The 24551-nt window shown below is 53.7% G+C and overlaps 9 protein-coding genes across 9 annotated transcripts; 4 read left to right on the top strand and 5 right to left on the bottom strand.

Moving 5' to 3' along the window:
* Window positions 1-219: 219 nt before the first annotated feature.
* On the top strand, window positions 220-1219 carry BDP81DRAFT_424632 (uncharacterized protein). The gene has a single exon (XM_060590151.1). It carries the CDS (start codon window positions 614-616, stop codon window positions 1181-1183), a length of 570 nt encoding a protein of 189 aa, XP_060446894.1. The 5' UTR covers window positions 220-613; the 3' UTR covers window positions 1184-1219.
* A 1188-nt stretch (window positions 1220-2407) lies between these two features.
* Window positions 2408-3279, bottom strand: BDP81DRAFT_205216 (uncharacterized protein). The gene is made up of 4 exons (XM_060582599.1): window positions 3200-3279; window positions 2958-3125; window positions 2723-2890; window positions 2408-2630 (listed from the first exon to the last, which is right to left on the bottom strand). Exons 2-4 carry the CDS (start codon window positions 3060-3062, stop codon window positions 2550-2552), a joined length of 354 nt encoding a protein of 117 aa, XP_060446893.1. The 5' UTR covers window positions 3063-3125; window positions 3200-3279; the 3' UTR covers window positions 2408-2549.
* A 1437-nt stretch (window positions 3280-4716) lies between these two features.
* Window positions 4717-5274, top strand: BDP81DRAFT_392896 (uncharacterized protein; the record flags this gene model as incomplete). The annotated part of the gene is made up of 1 exon (XM_060587765.1): window positions 4717-5274. The coding sequence occupies one exon, from the start codon at window positions 4717-4719 to the stop codon at window positions 5272-5274; it is 558 nt and encodes a 185-aa protein (XP_060446892.1).
* A 297-nt stretch (window positions 5275-5571) lies between these two features.
* Window positions 5572-6901, bottom strand: BDP81DRAFT_392895 (zinc-binding dehydrogenase; the record flags this gene model as incomplete). The annotated part of the gene is made up of 4 exons (XM_060587764.1): window positions 5572-5774; window positions 5890-6349; window positions 6413-6542; window positions 6624-6901. The coding sequence occupies 4 exons, from the start codon at window positions 6899-6901 to the stop codon at window positions 5572-5574; spliced, it is 1071 nt and encodes a 356-aa protein (XP_060446891.1).
* A 1495-nt stretch (window positions 6902-8396) lies between these two features.
* On the bottom strand, window positions 8397-10517 carry BDP81DRAFT_459978 (uncharacterized protein; the record flags this gene model as incomplete). Its single annotated transcript, XM_060593603.1, has 2 exons — window positions 8397-9352; window positions 9407-10517. The coding sequence occupies 2 exons, from the start codon at window positions 10515-10517 to the stop codon at window positions 8397-8399; spliced, it is 2067 nt and encodes a 688-aa protein (XP_060446890.1).
* A 151-nt stretch (window positions 10518-10668) lies between these two features.
* On the bottom strand, window positions 10669-11076 carry BDP81DRAFT_205181 (uncharacterized protein). Its single transcript, XM_060582598.1, has one exon. The coding sequence runs from the start codon at window positions 11039-11041 to the stop codon at window positions 10820-10822; it is 222 nt and encodes a 73-aa protein (XP_060446889.1). The 5' UTR covers window positions 11042-11076; the 3' UTR covers window positions 10669-10819.
* A 5220-nt stretch (window positions 11077-16296) lies between these two features.
* BDP81DRAFT_205109 (alternative oxidase) lies at window positions 16297-18295 on the bottom strand. Its single transcript, XM_060582597.1, has 3 exons — window positions 17323-18295; window positions 16808-17233; window positions 16297-16726 (listed from the first exon to the last, which is right to left on the bottom strand). Exons 1-3 carry the CDS (start codon window positions 17861-17863, stop codon window positions 16581-16583), a joined length of 1113 nt encoding a protein of 370 aa, XP_060446888.1. The 5' UTR covers window positions 17864-18295; the 3' UTR covers window positions 16297-16580.
* A 2340-nt stretch (window positions 18296-20635) lies between these two features.
* On the top strand, window positions 20636-21492 carry BDP81DRAFT_424616 (uncharacterized protein). Its single transcript, XM_060590150.1, has one exon. It carries the CDS (start codon window positions 21052-21054, stop codon window positions 21442-21444), a length of 393 nt encoding a protein of 130 aa, XP_060446887.1. The 5' UTR covers window positions 20636-21051; the 3' UTR covers window positions 21445-21492.
* Window positions 21493-22345: 853 nt separating this feature from the next.
* Window positions 22346-24019, top strand: BDP81DRAFT_205083 (eukaryotic translation initiation factor 3 subunit J). The gene is made up of 4 exons (XM_060582596.1): window positions 22346-22700; window positions 22884-22984; window positions 23048-23733; window positions 23793-24019. The coding sequence occupies exons 1-4, from the start codon at window positions 22682-22684 to the stop codon at window positions 23806-23808; spliced, it is 822 nt and encodes a 273-aa protein (XP_060446886.1). The 5' UTR covers window positions 22346-22681; the 3' UTR covers window positions 23809-24019.
* The last annotated feature ends 532 nt before the right edge of the window (window positions 24020-24551 follow it).

Below are 24551 nucleotides of genomic sequence, written 5' to 3'. Positions count from 1 at the left end.
CAGATAAACAATGGAGCGAGCAACTTTCCAACCCTGGAGTAATGGAATAAGGCAATAATAGTAAGGTATCGTGGTTGACAAAACATGTTAGTAAACAGCTCTTTCTGGACTCGGGTTCCTAGACTAACAGGACCCAAGGACCCTACGCACGCCTGTGTTGGCTCTCTTGATCCCTCTTCCCTGCTACGAAAAAACTCACCACCACCACCACCACCACCACCTCCAGCCTTTTCCCGCTTGGGTCTTCGCTGCTGCCACCACATGTTAGTTTCCTTCTCGAAACTGCGATCTTCCATGCTATTCACGATGACGCGCCGCTGTCAACCACACGACTTCAACACCACCCACCGCTCCAACCCACAGATAAATTTCTTCCAGCTCGACTGTCACAATCAACTCCAAGTTCTCCGACTGCTCAAAATTCATGTGTATCACACAGTCCCCGTCAGAACAAGCCCTTATCCGGTAACACCCGAACGCCCTTGTAGTTGACTCTCTGTGCACCAATCTGTCTGCCTCTTGCTCAAATGGAATTTCTCCCAGTCATATCCGTACGGCCTGGTTGCTTGCTGGTCGAAGGTCTATCGCCTAAACCGCTCACTCGCGGAGGTACATGGCCCTCCAGCCACTCGCCCCCGGTTGCTCATGTACCTCCAAATTAACACCAACCCCGCCAAGCAAGGGGACCATTGAGACTCAAGTTTCTCAACTCCCTTACCCATTTCCTACGACCTGCGGCATACGGGATTGGGCATTGAAGAGAGGGTACGGAGTATGCAGCCATGCCATTGAATTTATTGATGACAGGCAGGCGCGGCCTACGCAGTATGCATCTGCATCTGAAGGGCAAAGCATGGAATGCAGGCGCATCAAGCTCGCGGGGGAAAGCGAAAAAAGCGGCAACACCATGTCACCATGTCCATCATCATTCGGTTCCTACGCCAACTTACCACATCCAGACCCCTTCCCTCCTGTCTGGACCGCCGTCGTGACGGAAGCGGGACGAACCCAAAGTCAGGGAGGAAAAGGGAGAAGCCGCCGTCACTCACAACGAGACGTTGCCATGCGGACAACGGCTCGGCCAGCCTGCGAGGCTCTAGCATCGACGCACCAGGCCGTGAGGTATCGATACATTACCGGCTGGGCAGCCATGCGCCAATTAGCATGGAACGCCCTCTCCTAGGCCTGGTATTCGCACTTTTCAAGTACACGAGGACCCCATCTGGCATCTGTACGATGGCCGATGGGTGTCCAGTCATCGTCGAACCAGCGCCAGGGCCGCCAGCAGCTTGCATCTCGACGGGTGTGCTCGCAGGGCCGGCCACTGGGCTGCGGCGCTGCGCTGCGCATCGGGAGCTAACATGCCCTTCATACACATCCCAAGTCTGGCCCTGTCTGAGGAGATGCGACTGCATCTGTGTACTGGATCATTGCGTCTACACGCGTCCCACCTCCATCATCGCATGGCGCATCTCTATCCACTCATCCCACGAGTGTCGCCAAAAGCGGTATGGCGGCTCCCTCACCGCTTCAACTTCTCAACCCACTTCTGGGCGAACTTCGCACCAACCAGCCTCGCTGAAATATCATCTCTACGGGTATCCGTAGGCTTTGGGCCTTTCGGAATGCCGCAGATTTCCATTGCCCGTCTTCGATGTCAATATCAATGACGGAAGAGTCGAAGACGGGCGAGACAGCCTCAACACTAAACAAGGAATGTGTCAGTTTGGGGTACCCGGCATATCTCAGGTAGAAACCCAGAGGAAACGATGCGCTTGTGTGACGATAATAAAGCACAATGGACACCACTTGAGGAACGGCGTCAGGCATGAATACAACAGAATATTGCCTCTCCCTCATGGCCTGCCGGCTTAATCTCCAGCATCTATCGACTGACACCTGCGTGTCAGACGGCGTAGACGCTTTAGGACGGACTACGAGCACCTCACGGCTTCTTCTGGCGGTCAGACCTGAGCTGGCCACAGTTGGCCACCGGGACGACGACCGTCATCCATGGCCTTTGGTCAGGTTGAAACTATGGGTCAATGGGGAAGACAACGCAGCAAAATGCAATATCACTGACTTGCTTAGCTGCAGATGCGACTCGTTCTGGTCCAGAACCCTGTCGACGCTTTCGGAATCAAGACTTGGAGTGCGAAGTGCCAAAGGCACTTTATTTCCCTCGGTGATGGCTATTGAGTCATCGGCTGAATTACGCTCGCGGTGCAGTACGGATTTTTGAAGTACTACCGTGGAATTATTCTTCTTCTCGACGATTCTCCTATGAGTGAATGAACGCCTCCCGAGTTCAAGTTGAAGGATGATCTTCGGCTATACCAGCATCCATCAGAGCATCAGCTACAGATTCCCCCCCGGATGTGAATTTGTCCAGCAAAGCCGAGGACTTGCATCAGACATCTGCCCAAGGAAGCTCGATAAGACCGCATGTTCCTTCTTCTGCCATGTCTCAGGTCGCGTGACGTTGATTCGAGGTAGTCAAAGAAAATCGTGCTCTAGGACAAGCGGACAATTCGACATCGGTCCAAGTATTACCACAGTTGCCATAACCATGGATGAGCTACCGAACGGTCTACAACCGGTCGTCCGCGTTGTCCTACTCCAGTCTCCGGCTTCGAGATCAGTCTGTGAACCGGAGAGGTTCAGTGGCGGCTTTGAGATTCAGCAGCATCTGCAAGAAAAGCTCATCTCGACAATAACGTACCGCATCGCAATAATAGTAATAGCCGCAACCGCCACACTTCTTGAGTTCCTGTCCTTCCTTGCCACAGGCTCCACACGGCCGAGTGTCTTTTTGCTTGTCAATTCCATCAGTGTACCTGACGAGCTCTGTATTCATTCGGCAAAGTTCCTTCAGTTCCATGGGGAAGCCCTAACGCAAACAAATCTGTCAATAAGCCGCCATTGAACAAGACGATAAGCGAGAGTATAGGACGGACCCGACAAGTTTCCAGTTTCTCCACGTAAACGCCCTCCTTCCAATAAGTCCCATCCAAGAACCTCTTGGTTATGGTATTCAAGACTGCAACGGTGTGTCCAGGCATGAATCTACGGCGGTCAACCTGCGCATTGCCATCTAAATGAAAACGGACGTGGAATACCCAGTCCTTTTTGTCGCGACAGACCAGGGTTAGACGGGGAAGGGTTTCGACTCTCATGATCTCACCAAAGAGACACACACCAGTTTGTCGTATTGCGGTAGAGGCCTCCATCTTCGGCGACCTCAAATTCGTCGTCACCCTGGAGAAAGTGAGGAAAGTAGTAGAATTCTTTGATGAATTCATCGTAAGTAGGCATGATGTCCTCTTCTTAGGTGGTCTCTAGCAACACCACTTTTGCGATTACGCTTGCAAGTTGCAGACAACCTCCATGGTGATGAGGCGATGCGCCGCCCCATGCGGAGGGGTATTGATGCTGAGCATCAGCCACAATGGAACCCAACCACCGATGGCTTATCTGTATTCAGGGGCCAAGGTCGGCTTCTCTTTTATCCCGGGAGGGTCGTGCCTCAACTGGAGCTCCCACAACTTACGCCGTACGGGATACAAGCAACTCATTCCGAGGCACTGGCTCCTTTGCCAGGGGTTAATAATAGTATCACCACCCGTTTCAGCTTTCCCCCATCCTTCAACATCGGAGTGCCATTGGTATCGAAACCGTAGCAGGAAAAAAACAATCCAGCCCTAAAAGGAGTTGGCCCTGGTCCATTGTCGGGCTACCAACTACCTACGGATACGGAATATGCTTACTATTTTGCTACGAGCGTCAGCAGGCTCAGACAAGCCTCAAAATCTCACGCGAACCTCTGCTGGCCAATAGGCCCAATACCAGCCGATCCTTGGAGCATTCCTGGAGCTTGTTTGCTTGCTATTCCCTGCACTAGCTTGCTAGATAGCCATCCGTGTTTGCTGACCTTTCCAGCGGTTCCAATCCTTCGGTTGACGTCGTTTCCTTTTGGGAGGATTTATTTGCCTGTTTGCTTCAGCCTTCAACCTCTCCACACAGACAAACTTCGGCATCAGATGTTAGTGCATCCATCCATCCATCCCTCTTTTTTTTTCCCAATTCTTCATGTCCGTGGTGGGAAAGTCGGGACAGCCCACCGCACCCCGTGTGGGAACAGACCATCAGACGAAACAAAAGACGTCCTGCCGCTCGCCCCCTTCTCTCTCTCTCTCTCTCGCATGACGAATCATCTATCCCTTGAATCCTTACCTTTCTTTCTGTCTGTTCCACGGAAGGAGAACGTGGTTCATTATAGAGGACAAGGTTTTATCTCCTCCCGTTCCGCCACGTCCCTCGAGACAGACAAGAGAAAAGACGCGAACCCCAACCCAAATCCCGCTGATCCTGAACCAGACAGGGAAGCAAGCTGACTGAGATATCGGTCTCTTGAGGCGCACGACAGGCGACATTGCCACCTTTGTGCAACTTTTTTTCTTTTTCTTTTGCTTGTCTGCATAGCTACTTTTCAATTGTTTCTCAGCCGACGGTTCACCAGCTCCTGCTGTCCAACGGAGCTGTTCAACAAACCCCCTACGAGAGACAACACTCCGTCGCACACGGCCCCGCACACCGCCATCGTCATCAAACCTCCGGGGGTGTGTACCACGACCACCAACGGGACCTCCGAACGCCTGACACCGATACCGACCACCAAGACAAATAATCATCTACATCACAAAATAAGGAAAAAGGATGCCAGCCCACCACAATCTCACGATCCGCATCCCCCTCCCCAGCATCCTCCCCCCAGAAGCCGTCATCGAAACCCTGCAATCCCAATCCCCCGTAATCCGCCATCAACCCCTCGTAACGCGCTACGAAAAGGTCCCCGTGCCCCTCGACTCCGTCGTCTCGGACGCCCACTTCCTCGAAGACGGCTCCCGCCTAGCATGCTACAAAATCTACGAAAAAGTCACCGTCGTCCCCGGCGTCAAAAAAGAAATCAGCTTTCCCGCCGTGCTGCAGAATATCCCCAACGGCCTGCGGTCCCGCGCCGAGGCGCCGGGCGGGGTGCGGGTCTGGTCCGAGTGGCTTGTCGTGCCGAGGCCGGAGGAGAGGTGGCGCGGCGAGCACGGGGGCAAGTTGGAAGGGTATGTGGAGGGGGATTATGATCTTGTCGAGACGACGAGGGTGGAGACGAGTCGGATGTTGATGCCGCTTGTCAAGGGGCAGATGGAAGGGGCGCATCGGGATATGGTGAGTAAGATGCTTGATGAGGTTGCGCAAAAGGTTGGGAGGGCGAAGATGTAGATGACCGTCGTCTTTGGTGTTGGATTTACAGCGAGGCGGGTAGGAGGTTCGGCGTTTATTGGGAGGGTGCTTTGAGATACCACATGTTGTTGCGAGTCGCTTTCGGCAGGAGAAGCAGGTACAGGACAAAAATCCCAGGCATTTTCAGGAGAGGCAGTAAGTAGTGTTCGAATATACGTAATGTCTTGCGCCGTCACATCATGTATCATCTTATTCAGACTCAGTTGATACTGGCTGGCTGGGGGTTCTTGGTCTTTCACATACAAATTATCGCTAGCCGAAAAAAGAAAAAAAACCTCAAATGGTGTAGACGAGCTTGCCCGCGCTGACCTTGCCCTCCTTCAACTCCTTCAACCCGACAACGACGCCCTCGAGGCCGCTCCCGCCTTGGTTCTTGACGACGCGGATGGGTTTCAGCTTACCCTCGGCCAGCAACCCGCGGCTGATTTCCCAAAACTTTTTGCCGAATTCGTAGTTTTCTGGTACGGCGTCTCTCTTGCCTGTAAGAGTTGATGGTTGTTGTTAGCCGCCGCAAGCTTGGAAGATGAAGGTAAGGAATATAGGGTATGGGAGGGGGTTTACGTATGGTGTAAAGGGGAAAAGAGAAAAACTCACCAAAGTATCCAAACTCCTCCCCAAAAACAGTATAATACAAACTCATCTTCACCTCAACCTTGTCATTCACCCCCGCCACAACCTTTTTATCAACAGGCAACAACGTCCCAATAACACCTCCTTTGGTACTACTCAGCGCCTTCGCAACCAAGACGGCACTCTCATTCGTCGACTGACAATCCCACGCCAGCGTCAGCTCGTCATTCGTAGCCTTGCGGATATCCTCCGACACGGAGGGCGACTTGTAATCGTACACCTCGTCGGCGCCCAACGACTTTAGATACTCGAAATTGTGAGGGGACGAGGTGGCGAGGACGCGGTAGCCTGATAGTTTGGCGTATTGGATACCCGAGATGCCCATTGCCGTGCTGCCGCCGTAGAGTAGGATCGTGGGGGGTGGGGTGGCGATTGTGGGTGAGGTTGGGAGGGGGAGGTTGAGGGTTTGGTAGAGGCCTTGGCCCTGTTTTTGGGGGATATGGTTAGCTCTGATGTGTCTTTCTCTCGGAAGGGGTAAAGAACGTACGACGGTGGTGACGGCGATACCGAGCGTCGCGGCCTCTTCGTCCGAGATGTTATCCGGCGTCTTGATCTGCACGTCGCCCTTGACGGCAATGTACTTTGCAAAAGCGCCATCAATCTCTCTCAGTGCGTTTCTGGATCACTCCAACGTCAGCTTCCTCTGCTCCTCCTTCGTGTCTCCCTTGTATACCAAGCCTCAAGAAGAAAGCACTCACGATCCATTAACAGGCCCGCAAATCCGATCCCCCTTTTTGAAATCCTTCGTCACGCCCTTGCCAACCTCCTCCACGACACCCGCATAATCGCACCCGACCCAGATCCCCACGCAGCCCGCTTTATCGGCGAGGTCGACGTGCTTCCAGTCCGTCGGGTTGACGGCTACGGCCGTCGTCTTGACGAGGATGTAGTCGTTGGCGGGCAGCGTGGGGATAGGGGCGTCGACGACTTTGGCGACACCTGCTTCGATTGTCTTAACGGCTTGGTTTGTCGCCATTGTGTGTGTTGTGCTGTTGTTGTTTGGGTCCTCTGGAAGATTGTGTGTTTGTAAGTATGGGTTTCGTCTACCTAGCAGCAGTGTTGGATGTGAAGCAATGTCTAACCCACCTGTATGGTGATAGCTGTATGATGTGAAGGTTGAACGGCGTTGCTGTTAGTGGGTGTATATTCTAAACTAGAACCAGACTCGATTGGAAAAAAAAAAAAAGCTCTAGAAACCAAACAAGTCTTTCTTTCTTTCCCTTCAAGTAACAACCCAGTCGGCATTGCGTCCCCAAAGAAAAAAGCTCCTCTGCCCAGATACCGATAAACCCCTCTCTCTCTCCCATCGTCAAGCCGGCCCCGGCCTGCCACACCCCTCCTGCCCTCTAGCTTACAAATGCTTGCGTAGCTACCTACCCAAGGTAATGGCAGCAGAACCAAGACAACAAGGTAGAGAGGTAGGGGTCCATGTACCCAGCCAAGCCAATGCGGTGGTTAATGGAACCATGTTATCCACACTAGCTCGAGAGACCGTATGTGTGTGTGTGTGTGTGTGTGTATACCTATGTTATTCCCACCGCCGGCATCATCGATTTTGCCTTCTGCCCCGCACGGCATTACCAACTAAGGTACTTGGACAACCCGCGGACCAGGTACTCTTCCAAGTCCCTCTGGCGCGCAACACCCGGAACAATCTACGAAATGAAACATGGCAATCACCTCTCCAGCAAATCGCGGATGTTATTCAAACCCGATTCTCTGTCCCTAAAAAGGTGGTAGGACGGGGGGTGGTGGGAGCCGAAGAGGCCGCGGCGACTTGGAGCTATGTAATACCCCGGACTTTGCTGGAAGTTGAAGGTCCGGAGCTTGGGCCGTCGTCTCCTTTTCTCGGCGCCGTGGAGTCTGTGCTGCTTACGGACAACGACGACGCAGAATCTCACCCCTTTCGGTAATCCGGTGCTCTCTCTCACTCTGTCAGATTCCGGCGCCGGAGACTGCTTATCACAACATTCGGGACGCCGATATTTTCATGATTACCAAGCAATGCCAGCCCGCTCCGTCGCAATGGAATACGTACATTCATTTGGCGGTCAATTGTGAGTGAGGGGTACGCCACAACTGATCCCGCGATGCAGTGATAACAATCTTATCGCCGATACGCGCCCCTGCACTTATCGACCCCTCCGAGGGGCGCACTCCTGGGCTTCCCAGGTCAGCAAAACCTGACATCACTTACCCTTCATCAGATTATCGTCACTATTTGGGCCAGCATGAGTAAGTGGTAAAAGTTTCGTCATAATGGTATCTATAACAACGCGTTCTAAATCCTGTAACCAGACCATCCGCGCAACGTCCTCTGCGGGCGTTGCTAACGCTGTTCCCGTACATCCGCTTGTTCATGAAGCGCCACATCCCCTGAAAATAAGTGAAGAATAAACCGTGTCGCAGGCGATTGGCCGCAAAGAAGACATAAAAACAAAGAAAACGGCAGATGAAATCAAATCACCCTGTTACCGACCACCATAGTCACTGGCATATCCGACTTCTCCAAAGTTCTGACCCATGCCGCCCTCTCCAAAGCCTGTACCAGGACCGCTGACATACCCACCGTCATCGCCTTCGTAGTCACTGGCATCGAATGATGAACGGCCCGATATGTCGTCTTCGAGGCCGCTGCTCGCATCTTGCGCTGACCAGTTCATCTGGGCCAGCGCCGGGTACTGAGCCAACAGAGCAGCCGGCAGCATGTACTGCCCACCGGCGTCCATGGGATAACCAGGCTCCATGCCCATACCCTGTGCCGCCATGTTTTGCATGTTCTGTTGCTGCATCCGCTGTTCCTGCCACGCGCGCTGCCGGTCGAGCATTTCTTCGTCCAACAACGGCTTGATGCAGATTCTACCCGCCTCTGATCGGAAGTGTCGGCCAAGCGCATCGGCGCGCGCAAATCTTCTACCACAGCCCCACTGGCCGCCAGCCTTCAGGTCTCCCTTGCATACAAACTTCTTTTCTCCAGAATGCAGACCCTCGTGTCTCTTGCGGTCGTGCTGTCTCGCGAACGCCTTGCCACAAACTGTGCAGACGAAGGGACGCTCGTCTGTATGGGTTCGCAAGTGAGATCGAAGGTTGTAGGCTCTGGTAAAGCGCTTAGGGCACAGAGTGCACTGGAATGTTGCCGGGTGCTTCTGTACACGTTTCGAGTTCCCGTTGTCCTGGGCATTTTGGTATTCAGGGTCCGCCAGTCTCAGCGCGATGACGTTGTTTGGTACGGCCGAGGTAGATTGGCGTCTACGACTGGGGCTAACAGCTCCCCGGTCGAGGGGGGAGAGCGATCTTGACGAGTCTCGGCCGGAAAGATCAGATCCTAGATGAGGCGACAAGCTGCCAGCAGAAGTTTGGCGCACCATACCTCCGCCGGAGCTGTTGAAGGGATCTGTCACTGCGCGGGGTCTGGATCGCGGGCGGCCTATTTGCATTGTTAGCTCCGACGAATAACATCGACAACATCACGGTGCCTTACCTCGCTCTGGCGGAGTGAGAGAATCTTGATCCATCTGGTTCTTGGGCTGCTCGAAGTTGTTTTGTCTTGCTGTGGGCGCGAACTCGATGTTGATGGCCGGCGCCACTTGAGGCATCTCCGGCTGTTGCAGAGTCGGGAAGGCTTCTTGCCCCGTGTAGCCAGCACCACTGACGAACCCGGCATTTTGTGCTTGGAGGCCAAAATTGGGCGGCTGGTTCAGCTCGGGCATCGACTGGGGGAGGATGCGCGGGGAGATGGCCGGGCTATGCGACGGGCTCCGTCCATGAAGATTCGGGCTGCCGAGCGCGGGGTCCGAAATAGTGAAGTTGTCGAAGCCCTGGATCTGCTGGTAGAGACCGGCATCTTGGGGCCGCTGCATCGGCGAATGACTTTGGTCGATTCCGTCAAAGCTGTCGGCGCTCACTAGGTTCGGAGAGGGTGCAGCGGAAGAGACGTCCGAATACTCGGAAGGAGATCGCCGGTGGCCTCGAAACTGAGGTTGGCTCCATTCATTCAGTTGGTTTGGCAAGAGAGCGGCCTCGGGGCCGAGGGACGCATGTCTAGAGTGACCCGCGCCCGAGGGCGGCGACGAGAACTGATGCTGGTTGAAGGCAGGAGACTGGTGTGCGGAGGGAGTCTGGTGGGGGTCCGGGTTGAGGAGGTGGGGAGGTGTAGGAGAGTGGTGACTCTGGGGCATAGCCATGTTGTTCATATCACCCGGGTTGAGGCTCTGGTCGAAGACTCCGGTGCTGAACTGCTGGTCGTTCTGGCCCGAGTTGGGAAACAGGGCGAAGTCGCCGGAGGGGAAGTTGGGGTCGAGGAAGGCGGCTTGGTTCTGGTTCGCAAAGGCAGCTCCGGACGGGTTGTAAGACTGCTGGGTAGGTTGCTGGCCGTTGAGGAAGCTGTTGGTGTTATTAAAGCTGGAGAAGTCGGCGGAGGCGGCTCCGTTAAAGGCTTGAGTTGCAGATTGATCCAAGCCGAGACCGAGACCAATTGATGCTTCGGGATTGGGCTGGAAGGGATTCGGAGATGGAGAATGCGAAGGATGTCTTATATGAGGCTGTTGATGCCCCGCAGAGGGTGAGCGACCGCGTTGGCCTTGTTGATCCATGATGTAAATGGGATGTCGGTAATCGGGATGGAAGGGATGTCGTGTGTGTACGTGGATGCGGATGCGGGAGTGTGTGTTGTGTTGCTGTCTTTAGAATCGGGGCGAGGCAGTTCACAAGTCAGCCTTTCAGGCACCGCACCGCCCTGGGGCTGTGCTGACGCGCGAGCTGACGGCACACAAACTGGAGGCGGCGGGGGTACAGTCGCGGACGACGAGATGTTATTCGCTGTCGCGAATAGGTTTGCGCAATGATAGTTCGTGTAGATGAGTGCGACTGAGTGATAGCGACGAGGAGACGAGAGTCAAGCAGCGAGGCCGGAGACGGATAAAAGTGACTTGAAGTGAAGAGGGTTTGGCGACGTTTTGGGGGCGTTGGAGAGAGGAGGGAGAGAATACCGCTGCGGGAGATTGAGTGGTAATGTGCTACAGTGTGCGAAGGAGGAGTTGAGATGGGGAAGCGAGGACCTGGTCGGCGGGCAGGAGGGGACCGGACAGACAGACCCGGCACCAGGGCAGGTATCCATAATACCTTAGGTGTGGAATTGGGGTCTGAGGTCGGGTCACAGTTGGAAGGGGGGGGGGGGGGGGGAGGGACTCGAAGAGGAGGACAGTATGTAGGACTTGGGATTCGAAGGAGAGAGACTTGGGAGCCTGGGAGGGGAAGGGGGGGGGGGGGGGGGAGTGTGGATTGTGGGACAGCGAGGTGAGAGGTGCAGGGTGAGGTGGTTGACGGGCGACGTGGTTGGTCAGGATGGATCCACCTGAGCGGCCCAATCTGGCTGGTTCCCACAAGGCTGTGCACGTTTGAGGATGGATCTTTCGGCCGGTGTCTTTGATTTGGTGGATGGGTGGTACCGCGAGGTGGGATTGTACCTGAAATTATGCCTGAGATACGTGCCGGAACAAAGTTCTCCGTACTTGAGAGTCCCAACGTTGGGTCAGGTCGAGGTACCTCTGCAACGGCGCGCTCCGACTCGGATTGGCATGCGCTTAGGTGATGGATGTTGGTGCTTTCCGCTTGCTCTGCTCAGCGCTTGGAGTGTGCTGTCACGTCCACGTTGAGAGCAACCAACAGCTCTCTCTCTCTCTCTCTCTCTGACGGGAGCTAGGTAAGGTACCTCCTGTAGGTACGGAGTACCTGCAAGTCTTTCGTTTCTTCCGGACTACGGATACAGCTTTTGGGCTGATCGATCACGTTCTGTTGGTCTGGGGTTGGAATGTACGTTGGCCGCGCGTGCGAAGACGTGGAGCAGCACCGCGATCCGGTGCGATGGTATGCTACGAGCCGACAGGTAAAATCCAAAAATATCTTCTGCCTCTCTCTTGCGCGCAGGGATCTTAGACGACTAGCTGGCTGTACAGGTCGGCGTCTATCGTAGCTTCTCGGAGCTCTCAGTCAGACAGTACCTTGACGGAACTTGGTCGTTTGCTTGCCACCTTGACTAAGTAAAGTAGGCCTTTGACGTCGGTCGGCAGCGATGACGGACCTTGCTCGGTGTCCAAAGCTCAAAGGTTTCAACCGTGACTTTGGGGTGCAGCTTGGAGCTAGGTCCGCTGGCCAGTCTTTGACAGAGTCCAGATGCTGCTGATGACTGTTGAAGACGAGTTCGGTGTGCGTGTGTGTGTGTGTGTGTGTGTGCGTGTTTGCTTGCTTGCTTGCTTGCTTGCTTGTGCTACATGCGACGAGACGGGAATGCGAAAGCTCAGATGCAAAAAGCAAAAGACGGTACGGACTATGATGCGCAGATAATTCTTCAGAAGCAAGGTCCTCTGGCTTTCTGAGTCTCCATACGGAGGGTGCCAACAATCCAGCCGTGTCAGCGAAAACTCAAACACTGTATCAGTACAAATTACTCCGTACGCAAGGAAGAGCCTTGGATTGGATGGGATTCGATGCTGGCAGGCAAATTGTAATAAGCTCGTGCTGGAGTCCTCGACATGGCCGTTGTTGGCATCGTGGACCCAGGCATGCCGACTAATAAAACATCTAGGCAGCAAGAAGAGGGCCTTTTGCAGAAACCTTGCTTTGCTAGTGCATGATGGCTAGGGGTCAAAGAAACGGGCGGGAAACGGCCGGTCGGAGGGGTAAATAGGGGTCTTGTTTCGAACAGGCACAATCCAGTCTATCCAGATAATGCACCGCAGCACCATACTTGTTACTGTGTATCCGTACGAAGCAGTCGACGACTCGAAATCTGATGCACACGCCACGAGACTGAGACTGTCAATGTCACTGAGGGGAGCTGGGCGGGCATCTCGGCGGGCCGGCATTTGCTTCCTATCCTGACAGGACTGGGCATCCAAATTCCAACATCTGATCCAGCATCCCATCCATCCCTTCTTGGTATCCGTACACTAGTGTACTACTCCGTAGGCAGCTTGGCAGACACTTTACAACTTGACGATGCTCATCACATTACAAAGACTATTCTCCACCAAATGTAGTAAATAGATGTCTATTCTTGTCTTGGGCATGCTTACACGTAAGACTCTAGACTCGGAATCAAGCCTAAGCAGATGCTAAAAGTATTAGTCTCAGGAAGGCACTTTACCTCGAGCACTTGACTTTTCCACCGAATTTCCATGTCGTCTGTCTGACTCTGCCTTGACTTACACCGTCTCTCACTCTCAGTCTCTCCATCAATAAGCTGATTGCAACTTACCAGACCTGGCCGTCATCTGGTTCCCTGTCCCAGCTGTTCCAGGTCCCGGCGTGTTGATGGTGCGTTTCCATTCGCGTAGTTGAAAGTACCTCTCAGCAGTAGTAGGATTGGCTGGGAGTACCTTAACCACAGGGGAGGAGGGGGGTGGCCCAAACCACCTCCAACAGGCTCCAAGGATTCCTGTGTACTTGCGACTGCAAGTGTTGGGTTAGGCGTTCTTGCTTCTCGAATCTGCCTTGGGTGGGTTTCTTGTTTCCGGTCCGTGTCCATCCACCGGTTTCCAGCGCGCCTGCTGCAGCTGCTGCTTGACAATGGCCCAATAATTTGAAATTACACGATTCCTCGCCTGGCGGCTTGCCTTGGCATCTATTCTTTCTCCTACACATGCTTCCAACCAGTCAGCATGGAGAGAGACACCTTAATCATGCCATCACAAGCCTCTCATTTACGCTCTACGAAGTACCTACGGATACTCCACACCATTCACACCGATACTACGGCATAGGGTGATTCTGGCACTGTGGTTTTGGCTCTAGAGTGTCGAGTCTTGAGTCTCGACACACCGACGCACTCTGCTCCCCTACCGCATCGGCGGCTTCAAGAGTCCGGCCACCTGTCACTGGTGATCCCTGCGCCCTCACCGTCGTCATCGTTGTCGTCGATATTCTCGCCCTGGTCTAGACTATCTTAGCTGCCGCTCTGTCAGACGCTGATTGACAGGTCCCATCCACCCACTTTTCACTTCCAGCATCCAGCTCATTACACTACATAGAATACCTGATACATGATGGAGCTCTGCTAGATGCATGATGTAGACACTATCACGCACCGCCACCAATCACCATCAGCGTTGGCCAAGCACTCGCCAACCTACCTCCCATGCTGAGCTACGTTGATCCTCCTTTACCGACATCGACCTGGACATCAGATGGAGCAGCCCACATGGAGCAGTAATGAGCATCAAACATGAGATGAGAGTGGACAGTCAAATGCAGACTTCATCAAACACTGGCACCACTTACAGCTGCCGTCAGCTTGCCAACGTGCCAATGTCTCGCGGGTGGGCACGCGAGTTGGATCCAACCTCGTTTCCCCCGAATAAGCAATCCGGATTCCAAGCTCACAAGAGGATGCTGACGCTCATCACGGCTACTTCCTCTGCTGGCTCGCCTATTCGTTACATAGTAGTGAGCGAGCACAGCAATGTTCAATCCACCCTTGTGCACCCCTCTGCATCTCTTTGCAAGGCCGGCACATGCATTCCTCCCAGATACAGATCGAATGTGGCTCGAGTCTAATAAAGCATACGACTACGAATATGCAGACGAAGAGACGAAGAGACGAAATGTCATCCGCACTGCCACAGACAAAGTCCAATCACACTAAACATTAGATGCCGAGCCCGCCATACATACCGTCGATCAAGCTGTGCAAACATGAGTTGCTGCCGCCATACAAACATGATTTGCAACTTGCAGCACAAGTAAGCGTCAGCATCTTCAGGTACGGATCTCACCTTCCCGTCCCTTGGTGCAAGGCACAAGTTGTGCCACCAGATTTGCCATGAAGCTGACCCCTCGAAATATTCATTCGTGTCACATTTCATAAGAGGTACCAACAAACTTCTTGGAGGCGGGTTCCTTGCCTCGATTGTCTCGCAGCCCCTCCAGCCAACTCAAGCTCGAAGCGGGCATTTCTCGTTCCGTGAGGTCTTGGATGGGTCTTCTGCAATGAGGCGCAGTCCCGCGTGAAACAGGGACCCCATCGCCATATCACAACCAGCACCAACAGCCCTGTTCAACGATATGGACAACTATGAGGTCAACAAGTGTCTTGACCGGATGGCTTTCCATTCTCCAAACTTCTCAAGTGCTACGGTCCACGATATCTCCCTGTCCAGCGGACCAATGACGGCCCCGTCGCAAATCTAGCGTTGCTGCAAGACGCGGAATCGCGCCCGACACAGCCACGCCGGCTTCGTGGCCCCTTGGCCCCCAAAATGCCAGGCGTGCCAGGCCATGAGGCATGCCCCCCTCTGATATGACATCAAGCATATGGTTCTCTGCAAATCCACCGCGCGGCAGGAAGAAGCTTATTCGAGAAAAGGTGCCCCGTTTCAGGTCCATCCGGCAATCCAAGGCCGTGATCGAAGCGAACTTGCCCTCTGGAAGCTTGGAACCCTTCGATTTCTCCACACCGTCGAAGCTCGGGACCCATGCCGGAGCGGGCCCCCTTCAAGTCCAGGGCGGGGAGCGAGCTGGCTGTTCATGTCCAATTTTAGAAAAACCTTTCGGAATACGAACCGGACCGCACGGTTGGGACCTGCCATGTGTCCAACAACACCACCCGTGATGACAGTCGTCGTGTCTCCGGGCGTGGCTCGCTTCCTCGGAGAGCGTAGTGTAAAATGCCAAACATGACGGAGCTAAACCTCACTTTAGAATTGAAACTTTGTCAGCAATTGAGCTGGAGGCTGGAGTCTGGAAGATCACGCCATGCCCAGACCTTCAACTCTAGGCAGCCATATTGGGATCTCTGTTTGGCTTTTTTCATCCGATGTTACGTCGTCGTTCATCCCAAAACAACGAGAGCCATGCCACAGCCCCGCCAGAGATCTTTCTTTCCCCTTTGCGTGGCTGTGCTTCGTCGATCATTCTGGAGAAGAAACTGACATTCCGAGTCCCCACCAAGTGCAACGAGAGACTCGCAATTGCAGGCCTTGACGGATACACCAGCGGCTACTTTCGCTATCAAGGCAACTTACACATGGGGCATTGGAGTTGGACATTGCCTTTAACCCACATCATCCGAGTCTTGATATTGTCTTCCTGACACGGCATCAATTTGAATCCGTCATAGGACACCGTCTCTCCAAAGTCCAATTTCTCGGGTTGTGTTGGTGACCACACTTCAATTCGAATGCTACTCGGCAGCTCAGATTTCGTTCAAGATCTTTGAGCACTATGTTGATAAGACTGAGTATGGCATTCTCTCTTCATCAAGGTCTGTCTTTGGATCTTCTCCTCTTTGACATAGAAAACAAAATAAAACAGTTGGAAATCTGAAAGTTCCAGTTAAACCCCAAGACCGATTGATCTCTTTTCCTAATATTATACAATGAGTAGGGGGCTGTCCGTCTCCCAAACAAAAGCAACTCCGTAAAAACGCCGGCCAGTCCCCCGTTCTAGTGGTATCATCGGTCTTTCTTTCTCTTACAAGTCTTCTTCTTCTTCTTCTTCGCCGTCTTTCGTCTTCATCGCCTTCTTCTTTAGTAAACGCAAGGAAATGTTTCGTAGTTGTGTAAAGAAGGATGTCTCGCAGTCCAAGAAGGCCATCGATGGCTAACAAAAAGAAATAAGGTGATGACAGATATCTCGCGGCGGTAGTAATCGAAAGTCGTTCAAATGACCTCGTTACGCTCGAACCCCTGGGCTCTCAGCGCGGCATTGGGCTTCTCGCCGTCCTTGTACTCGCTGACGAACGGGTTCGGGTCCTCCTTCTGGTTAAGGTTGCTGAGGGTATGGTTTACGCCTCTGTGAACGGCCTCTGCGAGTTGTTGTGTTAGCCCCCCTTTTTCTCATCATTTCCCCCAAAGTTCGGAGGGGGGATAAGGGATAGAATACGCACCATCAGCCCTGATATACAAAACCAAATCCTTCATCGTCCGATGCCCCTCGGGGATCTTCCAGTACTGCACCGCAATATCCGGAATCACAAAGTTCGGATCGGACCATTTCGGCAGCAAGCCCTGGTCAATCTCGTAGAGGCACCGCGTGTAGGTATGCACGGCCTCCTCCTCGAGGTAGCCCACAAAGCGGTGGGTGATTTTGGGGGAGACGAGGTACGACAAGAACATGCCGTTGAAGAAGACGCCCTGGGCGCCGAGGATCATGACCTTCATGAACCAGCCCGGCTCCGACATCTTCATAAACGTGAGCAAGTGCATGCGCTCGTTGAAGGACTCCTCGAGGAGCGTCTCGATCCAGCCGTTGTCGCGCTTCATGCGGCGCAGGCTGCCGAGGTGGCGGAGCATGCCGGCGACCATGCCCGGGACTGTGGTACGGATGTCAGTCTTGCTGTTCCTAAGTGTATATGGTACTCTCCCGTGGAGAAGGGAAGAGAAAGAAGAAGAGAAAACTAACCTCCGGCAATACTCTCCAAAAAGATGAACCGCACCAGCCACTGCGCCTCGGTAAGCGGCTTATCGGCGACGAGCGACGTGGTGGGATTCTTCTTGTCGACCTGCTGCTCGGACCCGAGCCCCGTGGCGCGGTCCATGAACCAGCGCGCGAGCCGGACAAACTTCCACGCCGTCCAGTCGCCGACGGTGCGCGGCTTGCGGTGGTCCGGGATGATGTCGTGCATCTGCTGCTCCGTGTAGCCCGGGTGCGGCCATGCCGGTGCCGTGAGGCGGATGTGTTCCGTCTCCTTGGCCGGGAAGAAGTCGCGAAGCTGTGTTGCTCGGGTTGTGGAGAAGGATCGGCTGCCCGTCGTGGCGGTGGTGGTGTTGTTGTTGTTGTTGTTGTTGTTGTTGTTGTGGTGGTGGTGTTGCTGCTGGAACGAGGCGGTGGTGATGCGGAGGCCGGCGAAGGAGGTGGTGGTGTTGTAGAGCGCCGCGGCCCGGGCGAGTTGGACCGCTTGTTTTGGCGCGCAGAGTCTGGTTGATGCTCTTGATGAAAGCATTGAGGTTAGGTGAGGAGGTTTGCTTTGGTGTAAGTCGGGGGGTGTGTGTGTAAGTCGAGTGGCTCTCTAAGAGTGATGTCAGGTTGTAGTGAAGTCAAGAATGTACTTGATTGCTGGTGATGATGGAGCGAGAGTCGTACGGCCTGAGGAACGGCTCACGGCCCAGAGTCTTATATACCATTTGGAGGGGTGGTTGTCATGTCGATACGGCGATGGGTGTGTGAGGGTGGGGGGAGGGGGTGGAAGGGGAGCAGCAAGCAAAACCTGTCAGATGGCAGACATTACACAACGCATGAGCCATAGCCAGGGTATCCAGATTCGTGATTGTTCGGCGAGGACGCGATTACCCAAGCCGACGAGGAAGAATAGGAATGGGAAGGGGTCCCTACGAAGAGGGATCGGGTAGCCCAAGCCCCATGAATAGTGAAAGAAACATGGTATAGAGAGCCTCAGGGAGACTTGTGATCCATGCGTTTGGTAGTCGCAGGAAAAGTCGCCGAGAGTACGCCGCTGAGACCCAGGTACAGTAAGGTCTAGTATAGGTGAACACAAGGGCAAAGCGAGAAAAAAAAGTCAATTAGCCTTTGATTTCGCATTCTCTTGTCTGACGTCTTGTCGGTCCCGATGTTACGGATACAGATGGGAACACCGTCTTAGTGGGGGCGCGGGCGTTGGAAAGCAATGCAGATTGGATTTGCAAAGGCCGCGGAGACAGGGATGCGAGTCCGCCGTAGGGCGTAGCTGCGTAGTGGAAACCGACGAACCGTAAAACGTGGAAATGCTGTCAAGTCAGCTGGACCAGATTGGCGGCGTCGACGTCGGGTCGTATCGGGATGTGAGTGTTTTGTCCCTGTGTTCAGAACTTCAGATCCTAGAGGCTAGGGGCACATACGTGAGGCGCACACAGACATTTGTCCAGCTGCTACAGAATTCGTTCCGCTCTGTTTTCGTGGGGGCTGTGATTGGATGGGATACTGTCAGCTTTCTGCCTTGATCCGTCGAGTCGCGGACTTTTGTTGTCTCTTTTACCAGTTAGAAACCAGTCGTCGTAATACAGAGTGTCTTATTTTGGTGTTTGCTTACTATTGCTGTTGCATGTCCTCGCGTGCAGCTGCAATGATTGATGTCTGGTCAAAATGACGGAGCTGAAGTCCGCCGATGTACCGACTCTCTGCTTTGATGAGGTGCCAACAGCCATGGCACTTCAATGTCCAAAACAGGCGCCCCAAACATCCGCGTATACGACTGAACGATCATAGAGGAATTGGACAGAACCCCCGAGTCATGAAGAAGAGGTATTTTGTCGATATCTTGCTCATCGAGGGGTTCTAGAGTTGAACGGCGATTGAAGATCGCCCATCATCTCCACTTGACAAGCTCTGGAGCCCGAGGAGGCCGGGCGCCACTGTGACAGACCAAACTTTCAAATCCCGTATCGTTGGCACTTGGCAAGCTGGCACAAGCACAGCAATTTGCGACATGCTCCGGGGGAGCAAGGCGGAAACTTGTCACCCGACCCCGATCCCGACACCGACTCCGACTTTTCTCTCCGGAGGTCCAAGGCCATGCAGACCGTATCGGCTTCCTAATTAGGTATCGTTGCTTCGAGTCCAAGACGAGAACTACTCACTCTGGACGCGGAAAGGACGAAATATCTGGGATCTTAGTAATGTTTTGCGTGTCACGAAATGGAATCGATCCATTGACTCACTTGATGGATCTGAGAATGAGAAGGACTCAGCGGAAATCCGCTCGAACCTTTGTGGATTCTGCCAAACGCCCAAGTAAGGTAATGCAAGTGTAGATACCTGAGGACCTCTCAGGTGAAGGAATTTTTGCTGGTCACGCTGGCGCAATTTTGTTGTTTTCGAGAAAACATGCGGAAGACATCGGGAGAAGGCGGCTCTGCAAGCGCGGAGCAACGTCCGGAACACTAAGATAGCACACCATGCATGAATCGACGACGAAAACAGCGTTGGGGATACCTGAGGCTGGGTGTGTGATGCCTCATGAGGCTCCACTTCGCGTTTGCGATGTTGAGTGTCCGTGTGGAATTTGCGCCGTCTAACGACATGTTTGGTGTGTTCAAGGAGTCAATACGGTCAAGAGATACTGATGTTGCTCGTACCTTATACGGAGTACATACAGCATGCTGGACCAGTGCACAATAATCGATGATGAATCCGTCCATGGTGTGGCATCAAAATACGTCGATGAATTTGGTGCCTCGTCATGACGTGCAAACTGTTCACAATATGGTTGGGTTGACCTTCTTCACCACGATCCACAAGGGACCGCAAGCAATGAAAACAAAATGAAAAATCTTTTTCAAGATGAAATTGGGGTTCAAAAATTCCCTAGCCAGCCGAAGCCAACTAGGAGTGGTCATAGTTATAGTTTTCAACTAGCAAAAACACGATCTCGGACGAATCCTCACTGATACGCGTAAAGCCCTTGCACTCAGATGAAGAAGAAAAAGAGAAGAAGTCTGGCAAAGCCCGCGGTGGGAGGTGGGCTACTTATAGGGATCTCAGGTGGACCCGCAATCAGTAAAAGAGTACGTACCGGAGATGGGTGCCTTGGGTGCCTTCCACTGTCCAGGCAGTTGTCAGCCTCCAGTTCTCCAGGTTCCTTCCTTTCAATTCGCTTTTGGTGAATGCCGCAGGGTTTGCCTTCTGCACGACCCACCTACACACAAGGGGGATCGACTTGCCTGCCCTGAATACCTCAAGGTACGGAGTACATGCCAAGACGACCTCTCATGATGCTCTGTGAATATCGACCTGAAGGCTTCGTAAGTCTGCCCTCGAATACACTATCATCTCTGTTGAACACTCTTCGGTCAGCGCGTTATGGCTGCAGCGTACTGACCAGAACTCCATCATTGCCAGGGCCCAAAGTCAGTTCTCTCCAGCCATCTGCCAACAACATGTTTCGCCGATGTCGTCGTCGTCCCACTGGCGACCTGGACTTACCTCGTCGTCCTGTTGATTGTTCTCCCACTATGTTTGCGCTCACTGCGGGCTTCAGCCTCAGCTTCAACCCTGTCGTCGCACACGGCTGAAGGTTCCACGACAGGAGACAAAGTCGCCGTGTCAACATCAGCATCGACATCGACACCAGTGACCAAGTCACCTTCCGTGGCCATCAAGATCGCCAGCATCATCTACTACATACTCATAGTTGCCATGCTGGCTATGTTATCACTTGAGATCGCCCGTCTCATCGTGGCCCAGCTCGGCATCGGTCTCCTCCCCTTTACGTACATTGGCATACTCGCCGCCCTGGCCCTTCACGTTGCTGCTGCGTCAGCGACTACAGCATCCAGGCTTGGCGGGTTGCGTGTCTACAGTGGTGACGCGCGATGGGGGTGGACGGTCAAGGGCGTCAATATTTTGTACTGGGTCATGTTGATGTGCGTGATGGCAATCAAGGTTGCCAGCCAGGCCCAGGAGCAGAACGTACTGGGGATACGGACGGGTCAGCAGGCGCAATATCCCATTTCGGATTCCATCACGGACAATGCGACTATGGTGGGGGTGGAGTTGGTGCTGTTGATCTTGGAGTTGTTGACTATCTAGCCATCCTTACAGCTTCGTCGAAGTTCTAATACCTAACATTGTACATCATTTGGGGTGCGACAACAGCATGGCGAACTGATCATGTCTTTGTGGTAGAGGTGGCGCTCTCTGCAAAGCGACCCGTGTGGCTGTGCAAGAAGAGCCAAACAGCCCGACTAACAGAGCAGGCGCGGGGCCATTTTGGTGACTCACTGCGTAGAAGTGCGGAACGTTCACGAGTCCTCCGTGAATACATTCCCGTACTGACGGCCTAAGTTTCGCGGTATTCAAATCTTGAGTAAAAGTATCTGAATCAAAGTGGTATTCTAGATCTTCGAGGCCAATGAGGCCAAAAATGAGACTCCGTGGAAGCGGATTGATGGCGAAGTTCTGTCAATCACCTCGGGCAACAAGAACAAGGGTGATGGCGGGGTTGTGTTCTCAACCACCACATGTCAGGGGTTAGAGAAAAAAAGATCTAACCCCTCCACGACGTCCATTCAGGACCCCGCCCCATGTTTTCAAGGCAATACAGAACCAGAGTGCGCAACGCGGATAGTGTCTCGGGCCTTCAGGCAAAGAGCTGCGCTATTGCCCAACTTCAAGGCGCAATTGCAATAGGTACCGACTATCACTCAAGATTCAAGAACCAAGGCCAGATGAGGATACACACTGCTCGAGGGATGAGATGTAGGTAGTCAAGCAGGCAGAGAGCGGAGAGGTCATTCACCTGCCCATGCACATCCCAATCACAAACACCTCATCAAATGTCTCAAATAAGAAGGCCTGCAGGAAGGACGGCTCGTAAGACGAGATGACGGGAGTGCAAGCGCCAGCCCAGAGCCTTTTTGCATGAGGTGCCTCTACGGGTGAATGTAAGTGGCCTGGAATTCGAAGCTCCAGCGCAGGTCCCCCGCTACTGGCCGCTCAACCGCTGCCTCCAGGTCCGTCTGCCGCCTTCGGCCTGGCTGGGTTTTCCCTTCCTCGGGTTTCCCTCTGACGGTCCCTTCCCAAGTTCCTGCCCAACCACAGAGCCCCAGAGCCCCCTTGCTTTCCACAATTTGTTTCCTTCCCGACTTCAGCCAGACCGGACGGACCTTTCACTGCCGTACCCAAACTCTGCCCAAAAACTTCTTCTTTCCGCAGCCAACATATCTGGAAAGATTCCTTGTGACATCTTAAGCAGTCATCTCGCCTCGCTTTAGACTCTTGCATCGTTATCCTTTGGCCCCGCGCTCAACATCCAAAATCTGACATCATGCCTCCTAAGAAGTGGGGTGAGTTATGCCTTGTCCCGCACCGTACCGCACCGCACCGCACACGCACACAAATAATCGCGAGAGGCAAAATGTCGCGATGATCTGTCCAGTCTGGCCAGCGCAACTGCTGCCTCTCTTCTTCCCAGACGATTTACCTGTTATCCACTTTGGACTTCACTAACTCCCATGTTCCCCACGTAGACGAGGAAAGCAGCGATGAGGAGAGCTCCGGCCCTGCCTCTCCTATTGGCGGTGCGGTTCCCATCCGCCGCAAGTTCGAAGACGAGGAGGATGAGGATGACGTACGTTGACGACACTACAAAACCTACCACGTCGTCGCTCATACACTAACTCTTCTCTCGAAGGTTCTCGATTCCTGGGATGCCGCCGAAGACTCCGAGGTCGAGCGCGAAAAGGCCAAGAAGGCCGAGGAAGCAAAGGCCAAGGCTCTCGAGGAGGCTAAGAAGAACAAGAAGACCAAGGCCGAGCGTATCGCCCAACTGAAGGAGGAGCGTGCCCTCCTTGATGCCGACGACTCTGGCGAGGAGGAGACCGAGGCTGAGCGCCGTGAGCGCCTCCGCCACACCGAGAAGGAGTCCGACCTGAAGCACGCCGAGGATCTCTTCGGTGATATCGGAGTCCCGGCCGGTCGCAAGGCTGTTCTCGCCGGCTCCGCTGTCCAGATCGACCCCAACGACCCGACCAAGACGGCCAACATTGCCTCGATGCCCCTCTTCAACCCCATCACCAAGACCCAGTTCGAGCACCTCCGCACCACGCTGACCCCGATTCTGGCCAACAACGTCCGCAAGGCTCACTACGGCCTATTCCTCCAGGAGTTCACAAAGAACCTTGCCAAGGATCTGCCTAGCGACCAGATTAAGAAGATTGCCAGCACTCTCACTGCCCTTGGTAACGAGAAGATGAAGGAAGAGAAGGCTTCCCAGGGCGGCAACAAGAAGAGCAAGGCGGCCAAGACCAAGGTCTCCGCCGTCGTCAGCCGTGCTCCCACAGCTGACACTGAGACCTACGAGGACGATGGTTTCGGAGAGTAAGTCTATCTTCCAAGACTACTGTCTGATATTATGTACTGACTTTTTCTCTTCTTAGTGACGACTTTATGTGAAGCAAAAGGCAGGGTTGCATTATTATCCCGCGCCCAGAGCTCAGCCCCTTGTATCTCAGCGAGTCTGCTCCGTGCCAACGGATTCGGCGCGGCTTCGTACCGAAGCTCGCCACAGCGACTTGGATTCAGAGCGCAAGTGTCGCTGTCGCGGACCCCGGCTGCGTCACGATGTAGATGGGGGCTCAGCATCGTGAGGGCTCGTGGGCTACTGGGACTGCCGGGAAGGTCATCATCTAGTTCAGATTGTGAGAGATGGCATCGGAAGTGGCGTCGACTCAAAGCGGGAAAGGCGCTGAATCATGGGGGAAAAACATCTACGGTTTAGAGGGCAAAGGGCCCAGTGCATTCTCGCGCATGATATCAAAGAAACTCCCTACAGAGGGGTAAGTGGCAGACAGCGTTAAGAAATGATAGAATCGAATCATTCCAGTAAACTCTTGTAGAGCCTGTGCCATGTGTCTGGAAGACTAGCCTTGGACGTCAGGCCTAGGCTTGCGTCATCTCTATGAAGCCTTCCAAACATCATAAGAAAGTTGTTAGTTACTCTCCATTTCGAGATACTCTACTTGTATACCAGTGCTTGCTCATTCAACTATCCACCTACCAAGTCTGCCCCATCCGGTAGAGGTTTTCTCACCTGTTGGTAGTTTACGGGTCATCAAACCCGCAGCTACCATACAGGTTTCGGAGAGCAGTAGCAGACTAACTTGCCTTGAAAGACTATGAGATGTGGCGATTAGTCC

Source organism: Colletotrichum phormii (genome assembly GCF_030913505.1).
Source record: "Colletotrichum phormii strain CBS 102054 chromosome Unknown BDP81scaffold_7, whole genome shotgun sequence".
Taxonomy (NCBI): Eukaryota; Fungi; Ascomycota; class Sordariomycetes; order Glomerellales; family Glomerellaceae; genus Colletotrichum; species Colletotrichum phormii.
The sequence above is the reverse complement of the archived record's forward strand: the minus strand, read 5'-3'. Positions and strand labels throughout refer to the sequence as shown.

What these genes read in the sequence shown, in the direction of transcription:
- BDP81DRAFT_205083 (XM_060582596.1), top strand. An exon ending in ACGAGGAGGATGAGGATGAC is followed by an intron (nt 22,985 to 23,047) that starts GTACGTTGACGA and finishes CTTCTCTCGAAG; the next exon opens with GTTCTCGATTCCTGGGATGC.
- BDP81DRAFT_205216 (XM_060582599.1), bottom strand. Translation starts at nt 3,062, where the DNA reads ATGCCTGGACACACCGTTGCAGTCTTGAATACCATAACCAAGAGGTTC. An exon ending in AGAAACTGGAAACTTGTCGG is followed by an intron (nt 2,891 to 2,957) that starts GTCCGTCCTATA and finishes TGTTTGCGTTAG; the next exon opens with GGCTTCCCCATGGAACTGAA. An exon ending in ATTACTATTATTGCGATGCG is followed by an intron (nt 2,631 to 2,722) that starts GTACGTTATTGT and finishes CTGATCTCGAAG; the next exon opens with CCGGAGACTGGAGTAGGACA.
- BDP81DRAFT_205181 (XM_060582598.1), bottom strand. Translation starts at nt 11,041, where the DNA reads ATGGATACCTGCCCTGGTGCCGGGTCTGTCTGTCCGGTCCCCTCCTGC.
- BDP81DRAFT_424616 (XM_060590150.1), top strand. Translation starts at nt 21,052, where the DNA reads ATGCTGGCTATGTTATCACTTGAGATCGCCCGTCTCATCGTGGCCCAG.
- BDP81DRAFT_424632 (XM_060590151.1), top strand. Translation starts at nt 614, where the DNA reads ATGGCCCTCCAGCCACTCGCCCCCGGTTGCTCATGTACCTCCAAATTA.
- BDP81DRAFT_205109 (XM_060582597.1), bottom strand. Translation starts at nt 17,863, where the DNA reads ATGCTTTCATCAAGAGCATCAACCAGACTCTGCGCGCCAAAACAAGCG. An exon ending in TTTGGAGAGTATTGCCGGAG is followed by an intron (nt 17,234 to 17,322) that starts GTTAGTTTTCTC and finishes TCCGTACCACAG; the next exon opens with TCCCGGGCATGGTCGCCGGC. An exon ending in TTTGTATATCAGGGCTGATG is followed by an intron (nt 16,727 to 16,807) that starts GTGCGTATTCTA and finishes AACAACTCGCAG; the next exon opens with AGGCCGTTCACAGAGGCGTA.